This window comes from Phascolarctos cinereus, unplaced genomic scaffold, assembly GCF_003287225.1.
Source record: "Phascolarctos cinereus isolate Bilbo 61053 unplaced genomic scaffold, phaCin_HiC Scaffold_9;HRSCAF=440, whole genome shotgun sequence".
Lineage (NCBI taxonomy): Eukaryota > Metazoa > Chordata > Mammalia > Diprotodontia > Phascolarctidae > Phascolarctos > Phascolarctos cinereus.
In genome coordinates, this window is record NW_027556402.1 from 176,863,865 (window position 1) to 176,882,255 (window position 18,391).

The following is an 18,391-nucleotide window of genomic DNA, read 5'->3' on the forward strand; positions in this document are numbered from 1 at the left end:
ACACAACTAGTAAGTGTCTGAGTCTGGATTTGAACTCAGGTCTTCCTGACTGCAGGCCCTAGTGCTCAGTCCATTGCACTACCCATAACTTAAATAGTGTTTCTATTCAGTTCCAGAAAAATATAGCTGCTTGGCTCTAGCAATCATAAATGCTGAAAAGCAAAACAAGAATGAACCAGGGTCTTGAAAGGACTGTGGCCTGGGTCCTACCATGATCTGGTTAATTCAGCTCTCTTGAACATTTTGAAATTAGAATCATAGCATTCTAGATCTAGGGCTGCAAGAGTCAATGCCAGAGTTGATCTTCATAACCTACTCATACATTCTCATTCAATTAGTAGGCCGAGGAGAAATAACAGAGATCCGAGGCAATGAGAACTATAGTGGGAAGGATAGAGAAAAGTTTGAGAATGAACGGCTTCATCATCTGTTAGTTACATGGATAATTACAGAGGAAAAGGCAGGAGGATCATGGAAGAATTCCCATTAAGTAAGAATTGGTGATATAGTCTAGAGAAAAAAATACATACATACATACATACATATCCAACTTACAAATAGGTTGTGTTCTAAAAGTTCATTTGCAATTAATAATTAAAGCTAGCATTTGTAGAGTGCTTTAATTTTTGCAAAGTGTTTTAAAGAAATTATTTTATTTTGGGCTGGCAATAACTGTAGGAGGTAGGTACAATAATTACCACTGTTTTGAGATGAGGAAACTGAGGCAGAGAGAGGTTAAGTTACTTGCTGCTAAGTGACTGAGTTCACATCTGAACTCAGGTCTTCTTGACTCCAATTCCAGTGCTCTATCTACTGCACAACCTAGACATATAATTTGCCTTTGTTTGGTGCTTAGAAAGAATTTTACCATGTATACATTGCTTACATGGTGGTTAGATTCCAATCTATTCTACTGAAGCATAATGTAACTGAGGCATATCATAGTATGGTGAAAGATGTGTGCAGGGCTCCTCAAGGGAGAAAGCTCTTTAGGTTAGCCCCAATATACACATGGGTCAGTGAGAAAGAGGAGTCTGCAAAGAAGTAAGCACACAGATATTACAGAAATGTATTATCATGTCTGGTCAGATTAATTGGAATAATTTGAGAGCTTTTCCCCAGTCAATATGGGTGTGAAAGTTTAGGCCAATCTTCTTTATGGAGCATCCTCATCATTCATCATGATCACAGCTATTTACTCTTGCTTAAAGCAGGCAAGAACCAGAAACTCAGATGACGTGCTTAATCATTACAGGGAATGTCGTGATATTTAAAACAATGAGTTAGGACATAGGTGAACCAGCTATAGGCTTGATGCCTTAAGCCTTAGGATGGTATGTGTTCTCTTTGACATTATTTTCTTTCTCCAGATTTTATCTTGTCTAGAGTTTCATTGTGATTGATGCACTGCCTCAGTTCTTCAATTGCGTGGAGGATCTTCCAAAAACTATGTAGATCAGGAAGGAGAGAGGGAACTGAGAAGGGAGCAGGAATATAGTTCTAGTTTCCATGCCTCATGGACAGGTACCACTGATGGAAAAACAGCTGTGCATAGGATTGAACATGAAGAGAGCAGTGACCTGGATCATATTTGGGAAACTGAAGCTCCCAATATCAATAAAATCAGAGGTCCAGTAAAAAAATTTCAGATCAGAGTACTAGCCTCAATAAATGGTTTTCCATGATTTCTGTGGCTGAAAAAATTATCATATTATAGTTAACCTTAGGTTAGGCCTTTCTGAATTTAGCCAGATTGGTCCTTATCTTGCCAGGAAATGGGCTATCAATTCACTTCCTGGTCATCTCTATACCATGCCATCCATCCATATCTCAGTCCTTTCCATCTTCCTTTTTATGTATTGCTTCTACACGTAGGCTCTTTGAAATCAGGGACCATCTTTCCTGATTATATTTGTACACCCAGCACTATTTATCACAGCACCTGGAATCCAGTAAATACTTAACTAATGGTGGTCTGTCTATCTATCTGTCTATTGATCTATCTATCTACAAAAAGAGACATACAACTTATCAGCAGGCATGTCTTTAAAACCTTTTGCACTTGGTACAACTGCTATAAGTTGCAATCCACTGCCATAGACTTTAAGAATGCACTATTATCTCCACACAATCATGTGGTGACATAATAGCAATTCAGCAAGGAAATGTTTTATTTTCCTACTAAATTATGAGCTTGTAGAAAACAGAGACCACATTAATTTCCATTTTTGACTCTTTAGTATCTAGCATATTGCTTTGCCAGGTATTATATGATTAATAAATTCTTGTCGAACATAAATTTCTGTACCTCTTCTAGCAAGGGAATATGTACACAGTAGGTGCATAACCAGTGGCTGCTGAATGAATGTTTGCCTATTTTAAATTACCTCCATGTGTGAAAAAGACAATTATTCACAAAAAAAAGTTACAATGAAAACAAGGATGCTTACAGAGTTTTCAGGCTTTCTAATCCCTTGAACATCTTATGGCGAACATTTTCCAATCGGTTACTAGTGAGAAGAATTTCATTTACACCAGAGGCTCCTTCAAATGCTCCTTCTTCAATATCTGTGATCTTATTGTTGCTGAAGTTTCTAAATGAAAATCAATGTGATAAAGAAAAACAGTTGGGGATTTCTTCATGATTATTAATGGACATCAAAAATAACATATATTGAAGAAGAATTGTATACTATTTCTCTGTGTGTGTGTGTGTGTGTGTGTGTGTGTGTGTGTGTGTGTGTGTGTGTGTACCTAAGAAGCTAGTTATCCTTCATTTCTCCCCTGGCTCCAGTTCTGATACCTGCCACCATGCCTCAGCTGCCTTTTTGCTCTCAAGGTCCCTCTAATCCTTACAATTATTTTCTCCATTGGTGAGTTCTTCCTAGGACCTTCATTCTGAGGAAAGGCTCAGGCCATCCATCCTTCATTCCTCAATTGGCTCAGTATCTGACTCTGGACTTTGCTACAATGCCCCCAGGTGGGTACTCTCTTCCACCCTCCTCCCTTCACTTTTCAGTTCCCTTTTATGTGTTATATTCATCCATTAGAATACAAACTCTTAGAGAGGAGGGATTGCTTTTTTCCCCTTAAATTTGTATAGCTTAGCACTGAATTCAAACCTATGCTTTTCTGGATTCCAAGTTCAATGCTCTTTTAATTATACCATGTTGCCTCTCTTAATCCCTCTACCTGTGACCTTTAGTTTATTTTCTCTATAGTCCTTCAGGAATTTGTCTTTCAGTTTTCCCTTCTTTCTGACTGGACAAATAATTAAGCACTTTCCTTGTCTTTTCTAATGGTACTTCCCATTTATTAATCTCTATGAGAGAGATGCCTATGTCTATTGCCTTCACTTCAACTCTACTTGCTTTTGTCCCCACCACTCTACTGAAATTGTCCTTTCAAAGATCTATCTCCCTTTTTGTCAACTCATACAGCCATAACTCTAGTTAAGGCTCCCATAACACCTTTCCTGAATTATTGCCATGGTCTTCCACATGGCCTCCCTTCTTTAAGTCTCTGCCTATTCCAATTCATTTTCTTCTCACTTGCCAGAGTGATTTTTCTAAAGTAGGGGTCTTGTCATGTGCAAAGTACTGTTATCAATGATTTCTAGCAACTTTATATTATTCATAGGTTCAAATAGAAACTTTTCTTCTTGGCAGAGAAACTCTAGCCTTTCTTTGTATCTTCAATGCTTAACATAGTTCATGGTACAAAGTAAGCACTTAATAAATCCTAATACAATAACTCTTTAGCAGATCTTCCTGAATCCTCTTTCCAATCTATTCTACAATCTTTTTTTTTTCTCCTTTCCTTTCCTACTCTCTCTTGATAATCTCATAATTTTCCATGGGTTCAATTTTTACCTCTAAAATGACTCCTAAATCTCTGTAATGTTGCCTTAGATATTTTTCCTAAATATATGTTCTTCATATCCAGCTGCCAATTGGATAGCTCTATCTCCTACTGTAACCTTGAATACAATATGTCTAAAAGTGAATTCATTATATTCTGTCTTAGACCTGCCAAATCTCAAGACTTCTATTTCTACTACCATCCCACCAATTGTTCAACCTCAAAACCTCAGCATCATTTTCCATACTTTCCTCCTGGCACACATCCAATTATTTGCCAATTCTTCCCAGTATAATGTAAGCTCCCCAGGGGAAGGGGCTATTTCTACTTTACATTTCCAATGCTAGCACCCTTAGATACTTCACAGATAGTAGGTGCTAAACAAATATTTATTGAATTGAATTAGTAAATGTTTATTGAATCCATAAGTACTGCCACAACAAATTTTCCTTCCACATAGATATGTCCATGTCAAACCTCTGGTCAAAAACTTGTGCCCATTAAAGAGCATACTTCTTTATCTCATATCCAAGTTCCTACATAACTTAGCACCACTTTGTCTTTCACAATTACTTCATGTCACTTTCATTTGGGTACTCTATGCTCCAATCATACTAGAGAGTATTACTAGTCCTTAGACACCATGAATTTTTCTGCCGCCACAGTTTTGTTCATCCTGTTTCCTATATTCTCTCCTCTTTTGCCTATTTATACTTATCCATCCAATTTAAATGTTACTTATACTAGGAAGCTTATTCTGATGTCCCAAGTCAATAATAACCTTTCATAACTGAGTTCATATAAATATCAAGTACCTTATACTAAGTCATTGGATATTATAATTATCTGTGATTAAGTCTTAACATATTATTATAATGTAACCATAAGGACAATCTTTTCTAAACTTTGCATCTTTCCTACTCCTTCAGAGAGTGATCTACACACAGTAGGCCCTTAGTATCTTTTTGGTTGAGAATGAATGAATGAATTCATTCAACACCTCCTCAATGATGCCTTCCTTCCAACTCCCTACCCCATTTCCCCAAGTGAAAGAGAATAAAGATGGCTTTTGATTCCATTAACTCACAAAATTACCAACATAATAATTAACCCACAAAATTAACTGTGCTATATTAAAAACTTAAGATCTATTTCAACTTAGAATTAATGTATCATTATAAGGCAGAAGATAGAAACAAATTAATATTTAATATATATCTAGAAAGAATATGTCCAATTTTATACCATCTAATGAATATATCAGCTCTTCACTAAGCATTTAGGTTAAAGGCTACAAAAATTTTTGTTTTGAAAAAAATCTTGAAACTGCTGAGTTGGTAAACTTATTTTACAATATGAATTGTGGACATGGAATGACGTAGATGAGCTAACAAGTCAGTTTTCCAATCATTTGATTTTGATTATTTTCTGATGAAAATTTAATGAAGCAAAAAAGTCAAATGTTTTTTCTTTGATATGCTAAAAGAGGCATTAACAGTATGGTTTGGGGAGTAGTAAAGGAAGTTACAAAACATTACTGGGTGCATTTCTGATGAGCTTAGATTGCTACATTCCTGCTGTGTCTTCATAACCGACCAGCTGTCTAAGTCTAAAAGAAGATGCCCAAAGATGCCATGATAAGTCTTGCTTTTGCTCGTGTCTAGACTTAGAGAACAAGAGCAGTCAGCTCTGACCTCCATTCATTAAGCTAACCCACAGAAGAGCTAGCTCATGGGGGTTTGATTATCTGCTGGGCTGGCACTTTTCACATTTCATAATTTTCGAAGATGCTGAGAGGAAATGCACACATGTGGAAAGAAGATGAAGAAAATAAGCTTACATTTTACGTAGCTGAGGGAGCTTCTTAAAGATCCCTGTAGCTTCCAGTACTGTGAATTCATTGTTATTGAGACGGCTAGAAAACACAAATAGAAACAAACAAATGACAAGTTAAAAAGTCAAGAGAATTCCTGTCACTACTGATTAGCAATGGATTTACAGCCAGAGGACCTGGGTTCAAATCCCACCTCTGCCTCTTATTACCTGTGTGACTGGGCAAATCATATGAGTCCCAATTTCTTCATGTGTAACACAGTTAACAAGTACCTGTGTACAAGGTATTAACACTTGGAGCCATGAGAGAGTCAAAGAAGTATAAGTTCTTGCCTTCAAAGATCATAATTTTGTTTGAAAGACAAAGCATACATATAAAGAAATAATCGATAATACAAGGCAAGAGATGATAGCATGCCAAATGAGTGGCACAGATAGCAAGTGGTAGAGGACTCTAGGAACAGGACAAAACACTGTCTTTTTAGACGACTAACACTAAATAACAATATGCAATACTATGTCACACTTTTTTTAAACAGAAAAAGGAAAGAAGAATTTAATTAAAAATCAAGTTGCCCAATTCCTAGTTTTCTTAACTATATATAATACTTACATAGAAAGTATCAGTTTTTTGTCTGCACTGAAATATCCCACTGTTTGGATATTCCTATGGTCTGGTGAAAACTGTCATTTAGAGTTAAGTGTTTGATATTCACATAATGCCTTTCATCCCTTGAACTCAAAGCAAGAGTTAATTAAAAAAATCATATTAGTCTCCCCTAATTAAACTCTCATAATTAACAGAAATTTCCAAATAGTGACTCCCATTAGCACTGCTAGTGCTAACTGCACAATGAGCTGAAAACTGATTTCTTGAGTTCTCCTTAGGGGCAGAGAGATGAACTGAGATACTCCCTAAAATACTAATTTACACAGAACAATGGTTATAACAAAGTGTATCAATTTGAAGAAATTTTAATTATTGAGAATACAACAAGAACATTGTAATTTCCACTGAATTAATTCCTTCATTTAGAGTCAGAAGACACCTATTCTTGGCTTGGCTCTGACAATTGCTTGCTGTGTAACCTGGGCAAGGCACTTCAACACCCTTGCTTTCAGTTTCCCATAAAATGAGAGGGGTGGAGGATGACTATCTTTAGGGTGATTTCTGGCTTTAAATATGGTCTTTTGATCCTATTTATCTCCTACCTATCATCTAGAATTGTTGTTATGCCCCTCTTATGGAATAATGAATGTGAAAAGCCCATTGTAAGCAATATAGCACTACGAAAATATAAAGAGATATCATGTGGGGGGTGGTGTGTGGGGTGAGATGGACTCACAGTTCTGCAGTGTACTGAGGAATGTGATCTGGAATCTTGTTGAGTTTTTGATTGGAGCAATCTACCGTAGTCCCTTCACAGCGGCACTTTTCAGGGCAAGCCAGATCTGCAAAGCAGTCTCCACTTAATTTTGATCGATAATCTTCTGTGCCTATTGAGGAGTCAAACCAAGACAGAGACTGAGCATGAAGTTTAAGATATTATTCTTTTTTTGAAGGAAGGAAAAAAATAAAGACATCTCCAATTCAACAGCAAGTGTATAGCTTGGGCAATATTTGGTCAGTACTGTGATACGGCACAGACAAAAGGGTGTCAGGAGAGGGTTAATGCAAGGGCTTGAAATTCACTAGGGGAAAAAATGTGACCAGATTCACATGATAGGATAACATTAATAAGTTGAGCTTTTCACAGCTGTATTTCCTGCTGATCCTGTTATGAGCCAATCTAGCCTGCTTCTCAGCTAATCACACAATTATTGCTCTTTATTCTCCCAGAGTTTATTATTCCTCTGAGTAAAGATTTTAACTGACATCAGTGTATCTTTGTATGTCATCTTTTGTTTAGGGCTTTTTAATGCCCCCTTCTCAGTTGACTGGGCATTATTCAGTCTTCAGGATTCATTTATGGCTCCCTACCTTTCACATAATCTCAAAAATACACCAAGCCCTCTTTTTAAAAATTTTGTTTTAAAAATGTATAATCCTGATTTAAGCCTCAGCAGCTTGTCATGCTGTAGAAAGCTGCGTGACGTTCCATGGTGCTTGACAGAACCATGTTTTACTCATACCTCACAACCACATGGTTAGATCAAGCACAACAGAAAATCTCGCCACATAATCATTACGGCATCCACTAGGCCAAGGATCAGACCAAGAGGAAAGACAAAGGAATTAGGGGGAAAAGCAACAGAGACTGGCAGTGGAAGACGGTGTACAGGAAGGACATGCATTCTCCTTGCAGACTGTTTACCGCCAGAGTTCAGTGTTATGATTGCCTCTTTATGGAAAAGACAAGGAAAGGGCTACACTGAAAAGACCTCTTGCCATTTCTTACAATCTACAGAATGGAAGCAACACCTTTCCCTTTTTCAGAATACATCCAGGAAGAAATTGAGGATTTGTTCCAGGGAGAAAAGAGAGAAGCTGTAAACACCTTTGGCTTTTCAAGCAAAGGTGCGCAGGCTAAGACTAACAGTAGGAGGTGCATCAGGATTGGGAAAGGCCGCCATGATTTAGTTCAGACACTAAACTTTTTACTTACAGCCAAAATGGTGAACTCCTGCAAAAGTAAAGATAGCCAAGAAGGAAAGAGTAATCCTATTTGCAATCAAGGCATGCAGCTTAACTTTTCCCCCCCTCTCATTTATATGGGAACAATCGGTTACGCATTATAGGGGTTCTTATGTGTAATACTTATTATCTTTTCTGTAGTATAACCGTTTTACTTAAAATGAGACCACTTATTTTGTGGCCTTTTAATTTATCACTCCTATACTGACAGTGAAGCAGAGAGAACTGAAACCACAGAATCATAAATTCTGGCGTCTCTTCTGAGTACTGGCAACTAACATATGTGGATTGTCCCCATTAGAAAGTAAGCTCCTTGAGGGCAGGAACTGTTCTCATTTGTATTTTTGTATCCTAGACACCTGGCATAGTGCTTGACACCTCAAAGGTAGTTAGCTATTAAATACTCATATAATTTTTTAAAAGGGTAATGGCATAACACGCACATTACAAATTTATTTTTTAGCATACCTTTCTATTTTGGTGACCTGTACCTGAAATTTGATTGGTCGGTGAGTTTTCAGAATGGAAACTCCCTCTACTGATACAAATAAACAATTCTGTAATTTACGGTCACAGAGAAATGCCAGGGTACTAACTGACTGAGTGACTTGTGCAGGGTCACATGAACAAGGAACGTGGACCCATGTTTTCCAGTCTCCAAAGCTGGTCCTCTGTTAACTCCATTGTGCTCTCTCTTCTTGAACATTTTACAAAATAAATTTGTCAATGTAAAATCTTAAACTATATAGTGTTGCTATAGCAAGTGAACATTTAAACCAATTAAGAAAAAAAAGGGTTCAACAGATATTGAAAGACTGTAGCCAGTGATTTTAAATTAAACTTTCACATGTGGCCTAACAGGTCATTATATTCTAATTTCCAAATATCGTTCAGTGAAATAACACACTTGCTGCTTAGACAATGCAGGACAGAATAACTATTTTGCCACTTTTATGAATAAATAGAGCTGAATGATGTGTTTCAGCGATAGACCAGTCCTTAGTTTCTGAACATAGCTACAAAAGATGGTCATGAACATAGTTTAAATGTCAGGAATGCTAGATTTCTCAGCTACACAATGTATACATTCAATCCATTGACAATGATGGCTCTAATGATGATTTTCCAGGTTCAGCTTGAATAAAATGGGGACCTGTATATTCTTATGAGATCTGTCTTTGACTAATCAGTTCTCCTAATGGTTCAAATGAATAGATGTAGGACTATATCTAAGTCATGATCTTTGATATTTCCTTTGAACACCTTTTATATTTTAGTTACTGGCAGTAAAAGAGTGCATACACATAAACCATAGTTCAATTTTTAGATGAATACTTTGAATTTCTTCTCTTCCCCAAATGAAGGGTACAATACTTTGTTTTATCTCTTTCTCTGTTATCAAAGAATGACATAAATAAGCAAAACTAAGCAATCTGAACAGCTTGGTACTGATTAGACAGACAGTGAAGAAACATCACCATCCGAGGATGCAAATCATAGTGACTATTTTATAGGCTTTCTAGTGACAAGAATACAGCTGTTCCACCCATTATTAATCTCAAATGGTCTGCTACTTTGAGTAATCACAAGATAGCCAATCACCTTCTAGTTTATTTCTGTTTTAAAATAAAGGGGTTTTTACAACTGCCAAAGATGTTAAATCATGTGCCTCTTCCATTGCTAATTTTCCCATATTCAGTCAATATATGAATGTGAGAACACAGAAACATCCCACGATTATTCCAAATATACCATATACAAAAGAATGAAAATGAATGTCTTAAATGCACCAAGTTCTCAGTAAAAACTGTAATCAACCAATTCTTCATTATTTAAGCTAGGGAACAAGTATATACCTATTGTACTTAAAAGTACAATTATTGCTTTCACAGCCAACACTGTGGCAATTCCTTTATACTAATAACTGACAAAAATACTTGATAGTTGGAGGATACATCTAGTTGATGTACATTGCTAATCAATTAATGAAATATATATGTATATACATTGCTTTATTTTTTTAAAGCAAAATAACAAACCAAGAACACATTACACACATTTTTGCAGGCAAGGAAAAAAGAAGAAACACATTTCAAAGAGCTAGGACCAAAATCAGCATTTGCCTCAATAATATTAAAAAATCTGAAGTAGTAAAGATTTATTGTTTATTCTTTTAAACCTACTTACATCTGCTTAAGTTACTCATAGCATATGGGATCCGTGTGAACTTCTGATGCCTTTATGAAAGACACCAACATTCTTTTTGTGGAATTCTATCATGGTCCCAGAAATGCAGGGATTGTGAGGTCATAGGTGAATAAGTAACAGTTGCAGACAGTCTGCAGGAAACTACTGTTTCAGCATATGAAGGCAAAAGAGGAGAAAAAATGACCCTTAAAAAACCAAAACCTTAAATGTTTGAAACTGACCAAGTAGAACTAGCTCTTTGACCGTGGCAAGATCTGTCTTTAAAACCAGCTCAGGAAGCTATATTTTAAAAACAGAACAAAAGATAAGATATAAAAGGTAAGCAGTAAAAGTGATCTAAATAGAAAGCAGCAGGTTCTATCTAGTGTGAGTAGTTTTAGACAAATGTGCCAATATGTGAGTGAGAAAAAAAAGTGAGACTTTATTTTAGATCAGAAGCTTGCATGCAAAGGCCACATCTTCAGGAAAGAACTACTAATCATCTATGTAGGAGAGGTCAACCTATCTAAAAGACACTCCATTTTCAGATACATGCATCAAAATCTAATATGTTTTGAGAAAACTTTGTGTTTCAGGGTGAGAAAAGAGTGTCTGCAGTTAGTCCTACTACAGAGCAAAACCTACCTGGAATGAAATACTGTTCTTTAGCTAAATAAAAAAAAAAAGAGAAAAAATAGAAGAGGCACCTGAATGTCAGCAAGCAAAGATATGAAATATATTAGATCAAGAGTGGACTGAAGTTTCTACAGATAATTAAGTGAAAATGTATATTTGCAGCAGGAGCTATAACATAACAATGTAGAATGAGTTGTAAATGTATCTTGGATCATGGACAATAAATAATTATCGTTTAGTTTTAGCATTAATTAACTGCTAAAAATAAATTGCACCTGTAACAACTGTATATCACGCTATCAAAGATTTAAAACAATTATTTACAAGATTTTATAATAGAAAAAACAAGTTGTAATTTCAGCATGAAATTAACTCATAATTTATATTAATATAATATTATCCTTATTTAGCAAAACGGTATACAATAATTTGGATATTGTTAAGTTGTCTAATGACGGTGTCTTTTCAAAGTATAGTTAGCCTGATGTCCTTGGTCAAATTAAGAGAGGACCAGTATGAGAGGGTGATATTAAATGATATAAAGTCAGAGATCATCTCTTCCACTTAAGTAATCTGAACTTGGGGAAGTAGTTTTTTTCCCCCCATTCTTCAGTTAATTTTGGGGAGAAATGAAATATTTGGTTATACTGAAGTTGTTCAATAGAGAACTCAGTAGAAGACAACAACATTTACAGAACTTTCTAAGATGGCTGTAAGGTCCTACTGGAGTCAAGGGTATGGCACAATATGGTTTTCAGTTGCTTTTCAATGTGTCAGATAGTCTCTTTCTTCTGCTGTATATAATACCCAAACTACCTCCAGCAATATCCCATGAACAAAGTCTAAAGTCTTCCTCATGGTCCTTTTGTTTAGTGGCACAAGATAAAAAAGTAAATTCTGCAATGTTTAACAATTCCAACAATGTTCAACAATTACTTCTGTAACCACTGCTTTGGGGCAACACAAAGAAAATAACAGATGAACTAAGCAAATTACCTGAGCACCGGAATTTCTTGCTTTTGATCTGTCCAATCCTTTTGTTTGCCAGCCGACGGGGGCTGGTGCATCGGGCACCACTGGTCTCAATAGGGTTTGTATGAAGATAATCCGCTAACCACTTCAGATGGCAGTCACAAATAAATGGGTTCTGAGCCAAATGCCTTTCAGAAACATACACATACACACACATACAAACAATTTTACTCATTATTTAAAACTGGCTCAACTATTTCTAAAGACAGAGCAGACTACTGGAATGAAAAATGCAAAAGGCTCAGGACCATCAAATTAAATCCAAATTATACATACAAAGTCTGAATAGCACGCAGGGGTGAAAAGGTGCCCTTGGCAATGGTCTGTAGTTTGTTGTCATACAAGGAGAGAAGGTTCAAGTTGTGGAGATCTTGAAAAGCATCTACTCGGAGGCAGTTTATCTTGTTAGCATTCAGTAGTCTGATTGATCAAAGACAATAAATTAAATTAGTTTTCAAGTCATTCAGCTTCTTTGAACTGTCTGTTCTCTGAAACCTTACCCCAAATAATTGTTTCTTTTGAGTACAATCATGAAATTTTAATTTGAAGTATTTAGGAGCTATGTGACACCACCATGTTCTATCAGTTAATGGAACAATGTTCAGTCTTATTGTCTCACAAATCACAATGTCACCATTATCTGTTATCATTTGCATGACTTTGCTCATATTTTTTTCCCCTAAATGGTGGTGAACTGCCTTCTCCCCCGCCTCCACCCCCGCCATTAACTCCCCATTACTGTAAAATGATTCAAAATCCTAGTTGTCTTTAAGCCTTACTCAGGTTCCTTTTCTTCCATTTCTTCTTCAGCTTTCTTCCATCACACAAACTCACCCTGATCTTTTCCTCAATTTAATTTAAGTATTAATTACTAATTGCAAGGCAATATGCTAGACTCTGGACATATAAAATAAAAAAAGGGATATAGTTCCTGGCCTCAAGGAACTTACATTCCATGGAGGAGTAGACATTATATCTATATCTATATCATCTATATCTGTATCTGTATCTATATCTATATCTATATCTATATCTATATCTATATCTATATCTATATCTATATCTATATCTATATCTATATCTATATCTATATCTATATCTATATCTATATATCTATAGACATAAAAGATTATACATATAAAGATTTCTGCAATCTTGAAAGTGTCATCTAAGTCTCAGTGGCAATAATTATTGCACAAATAAATCTTTGAAAAGGTAAGTTAGATAGAGGCATGGGAGATATACAAAGTATTCTAAGAACATTTAATTAAGGAGGGAAATATTTTCTTCTGGGAAGGGTTCATAGCAAAGAAGTCACACCTTGAAGGAATTTATTGCTCTTAACAGCAATAAATGACAAGGAGCATATTCTGGATATGGGAGACATCTTTACAAAGGTAAAGAGTGGAGGGGCTGACAGGCAAAAGGTCAAGAATCAGAAAATTACTAATTTGGCTAGGACTTAGTGTACCTATAGGGAGTTAGGTGAAATAAGGTTAGTAAAGGTAGACCAGGTATTGATTTTGAAGTGCCTGAAATGCCCAGTCAATAAATTTGCATTTTTTTTCCTATATTCTACTAATGGTATTTGAGCAAGGGAGTAAAAGATCACACTTGTGAACCAGGAAGCTTAGTTTTACTGTTCCATAAAGGATAGATTCAAGAGAGGAGGAACCAGAGGCAGAAAGATCATTTACCAGTCCGGTTAAGGGGGTCTTCAAAATTCTTGTAGATATTATTTATTTTTGATGACCAATCATGTTTCCAGGTATTATCATTTAACAACTATTTAATGTGTCTGTCATCTCTCAAATAGATTACCACTCCTTTTGGGTTGGCAGCCCTGAATAAATTTGTTACTAATAACACCTACTACATTGTTTTCATACTGTAGCAGTTAGAAAATCTATATTCTAGTCCTCAAGTGTGGCCCTTTGACTGAATCCAAACTTCCCAGAACAAATCCCCTTAATAAAAGGATTTGTTCTGTAAAACTTGGACTCAGTCAAAAGGCTGCACCCAAGGACCTAAAAGGCCGCACGTGGCCTCAAGTCTGCAGGTTCCACATCCCTGTTAGTCCAACCCTGCTACTGACTTGCTATGTGACTATAGGCAAAGCCACTTATCTTCTCTGTGCCTAATTTTCCTCATCTCTAAAATTGGAAGATTGAACTAGATGATCTTAAGGACTCCTGACTCCAAATTCTCTGTCCCCTGCCCCAAAACAAAATAAAAACAAGAAAGCAAACAAAAAACAAGTAATAGGTGGGAATGGTAGGGGCAGTAGAGACATCAAGTGGTGGTTATCAAGTTGAGTTTAGCTACTTGGAAGTATCAGGACAGAGAAGGATGTAAGGAAAAACTGGCAAATGGGATATACTAAGAAGTAGGAGGGTGAGTGATAAACACAATAACAAGGAATGGACAAAGGTATTAGACATTGACTGACTTTTTTGCTGTTCAGTCCTTTAAGTCATTTCTGACTCTTTGTGACACCATTTGAGGTTTTCTTGGCAAAGATATAGGATGCCATTTCCTTCTCTAGCTCATTTTACAGATGAGGAAACTGAGGCAAACTGGGTTAAGTGACTTGCCCAAAGTATTATAATGTAGAAAAATTTTGTGACTATAGTTATCACTTCACATCTATATCCATGGCCATCCCTTTTCCACTCTGGCCATTATCTCTATCACTTCTCTACTTGAACCTTGGACTCCAACCCAAGAACTACCTTGGCTTACTGATAACTAAGTGGTCTTATCTTTCGAGGATCCAGACTTGATCTTACTTCCCTACCATCTCCATGCCATGTTCATCCTTCTTTCTAGTCCCCTTATTGTACTGTCTTCCTCCAATAGAAGGAAAGCTCCTTGAAGGGAGGGAATGTCTTACATGTTTGCATTTAGAACCATAGCACTTAGCACATTCCTTAAAACATAATAATTGTTTAATTAATACTTTATATATCTAAAGGGACTAAGGCCTTTGTATTACAGATTAATATATCAAGGTCTAGAAACTTAAGTTAAATACTCTACCCCCCAAGCTCACATGGGTAGTATGTGGCAGAGATTCAATATCTGGTTCTATAAGTCCAAGTTTAGGGCTCTTTTGACTACCTTAACCAGTCTCCCAAATAGAAACATTGCTTATAAAATTGCTTCTTAATGTATAAATCACTGTTGAAAAATTAAAAAAAAAAACCTTAAAGACAGAAAATACTCCTCTATTCAATAATCTTAAGGTGGTAACAATAAAGAGGTGCTATATTTGTGACTTTTAGATATTAAAAGTATCAGGAAGGTGTTTATCATAGTGGTTGGATCTCTATGAAAGACCTCTAGAAAGATATGGATGAGAGTTGTGTAAGATGAATAAACAGGAATGGTTACACCTTGGACCAGTGGAAAAAATACTCAAAGCAATGAGACCACAGATTCAACTAAGTATACAAGTGCAGAGGAGGAGAGAAATCCACTTTAGAATGCACAAGTAGACCACATCTAGAGACAGCAAAACTGAAGTGTGTCATGTAATAGTGACAAGACTGGAAATCAGATGAGTAATAATTTGTCAAGAGCTTAACCTTTTTGTGTCATAGGCCCCTTTGGCAGTCTGGTGAAGCCAGGGGATCCCTTCTCACAAGGATCTTTTTTGAATGTATACCACAAAATACATAGGATTTCAATGAAAACCAATTATGTTAAAATGTAATTCAAATTATAATTCAAAATATTAAAAATATAACATTCTGTGAGGTTAAGAATTCCTAGAGTAGATGAACTGGAGATGTTTATGTCTAATTAATATGTTAAACAGGGAGGGCAAGTTAGATATCTTCAAATATTTCAAAGGTTGCCATATGGAAGAGGGATTAGATTCATTCTAGCAATTTAAGGGGTAGAATTAAGAGAAAAAGGTAGAAATTATAAGAAGACATATTTTGGCTCAGCATAAGAATTTTCTAATAATTATAACTGTCAAAAATGAAATTGCAGGCCTTGTAAGGTAGGAGCTCTCTCTAACTATAAATTTTCAAATAAGCTTTTGCTTATTAAGAAAAGTGGAGAAGAGATGTATCTACTGGGTGGGTCATTGATTACACGTCCTACAAAGTCCCTTCCAGGTTGAAGGTCTGATGGTTCCAGATACTTCCACTCATGTCTATTACTTAGTGTCCAATCGTAGCTCTATGAAGTTTGGATAATGAATGCTTCTAATCAATGAGTAGAATTTTTTCTGTAGCAATCCAGTGATTTCTAAATAATCTTCCCTATGGCACCATTGTTTCTTTTATGACCTACTGTACAGCATCTATTTTGTTGTCGTTGTTGGCGGACAGCATTATTTCAGCACTGCTGCTCCTGCTGATTCTTTTAACAAAGGTTGATGAACATGCCATCATATTTCTCCCCTTTCCAGCCACTGTTAAATCAAGACAGAGTTGTCTCACAAGACCAAGAGCAAGGACTGCACAAGTGTAAAGTGGTCAAACAGCTGGAAATCATAAATGTGTAACAGTGTGCTGAGAAAAGTTTTAAAGCTAAGTGAAATTGTTGTTTCTCTAAACAAATGATCTTAAATAATACTACCTTTAACCATTATTTTAAACTTTTTTGTTAAAACATGTCTATATTGGCCCACTTTTTCTGAAGACTAAATGGAAATTTACATTTTCAGACTGACAAAGCATGGTAATTACATTTAGAATTCTAAAAATAAAAAAAAAACACCAAATACTCACAGAAGCTGTAAAGAAAATAGTCCTTCAAACAGGCTTTTTGGAAGTTCTGTAATTTTATTTCCATAGAGGACGCTATTTTAAAAAAAAGTTAATGATTAGGAAAATCAGAAAGTGCCAAACGTAACTATAGAATATGCGCACATCATATTGGAATCTGTACTATCACAACATTAAGACATATTACAACATTATGAAAATCTGATTTCTAGTTCTGGCTTCCTTGCTCATAAACAAGTCAAATAACCTCTCTTTATCAGAGTTTTCTCATTTGTAAAATGGCAACGATAATGCTTTTTTTTTCCTCACAGGACTGTTGCGGGGATAAAATACCATATTTGAAAATGGGCTAAAAACTATGCTAAATGAGAATATTTAAAAGCATGTCTACTAATAAGCAGATTTCAAAAATCAATATGCTCAAAGACAATTTACAAATTTTTCAGTGATCTAACCACCATTTATCAATGCTCTCCATTTACAGGCTAAAATAGAGGATGAGTATATTTTCAATAAATGTGCCCAGTTTTCTCAAAACTATTCCTATAAGCCCCCAAAAATGACCAAAAAAGAGAAATGGAACAGAGTAGACATATTTTGATTATGTGCTGATTTTCCTTGGGTACGATGCCTGATTTCTTTTAAATATAAGTCACTGCATTTTCATAGTTATGTCTATAAAGTTCTAATTAATTAAGTTTTTAACTTTAAAAAAAACATTAAGGACCATTTATCTGTCATTTAGGAATAAGCAGTGTACGAGGTGAAGTAGTATTACATTGATACCTACGAGTATCAGTACATAGGAATTAGCAGAAAAAATTGAAAAGTTGAAGTAGAAAAACAGCTTCTGTGCAACTAGTAAGATGGCTATAATGAAATTGTTGTTGTTCCAACTTTTATTTCCTAAGCTAACAGCCTTCAAGCTTAACTCCCTGCTTCCGGTTTGCTGTGAACAGTATTGCTAGCCCAGAGTCGTGAGCTTTCCAAGGCCTGACTTTCACTATGCTACTCCTACCTCAAAGACTTCCTTATAGTGGCTTCCCTTTCAGGGCCAAGTACAAACTCTCCTCATTTGTTTTTCAGAGCCCCTCAAACCTTCCCCTGCCCTGATAATTTGTTCTCACTTTACCTACCCTACTGTATGGAAACTCTCCTACTTCTCCTCATCGTGCACTCTCTGCTCTAATCAGGCAAGGTCATCTCACTGTCCCCATGGGTAGATTTTATGTCTTATCAACGTGTCACCTTAGCTAACATGAGAGACTTACTATTACCAGAGGCTGGCCATCAGATAATTTTTTCACTGCAATCCATGAAGCCATCACAAATGACACAGAGGGGTTATAATCCAAAAGATTAGAAAAAGTTTTGACACTAATGAAGTCATAGACATGGTACTGAAATAAGTGTCTGTATCTTTACACCTAAACATATTATACTGCCTGTCTGTAAGTGACATCTG

At 35.9% G+C, this 18,391-nt stretch overlaps 1 protein-coding gene across 2 annotated transcripts in view; it reads right to left on the reverse strand.

The window, feature by feature from the left end:
- Positions 1–18,391, reverse strand: part of SLIT2 (slit guidance ligand 2) — a 395,951-nt gene that overhangs the window by 104,733 nt on the left and 272,827 nt on the right. Inside the window, exons 12-18 of one of the 2 annotated variants that reach the window (XM_020992619.2) lie at positions 16,930–17,001; positions 12,461–12,604; positions 12,149–12,312; positions 11,162–11,185; positions 7,041–7,191; positions 5,702–5,776; positions 2,451–2,594 (exon numbers count right to left, since the gene is read on the reverse strand). In XM_020992619.2, the coding sequence (XP_020848278.1) occupies positions 2,451–2,594; positions 5,702–5,776; positions 7,041–7,191; positions 11,162–11,185; positions 12,149–12,312; positions 12,461–12,604; positions 16,930–17,001 (774 nt within the window). The remainder of the gene's footprint in view (positions 1–2,450; positions 2,595–5,701; positions 5,777–7,040; positions 7,192–11,161; positions 11,186–12,148; positions 12,313–12,460; positions 12,605–16,929; positions 17,002–18,391) is intronic. The other variant, XM_020992637.2, reaches the window with a different exon arrangement.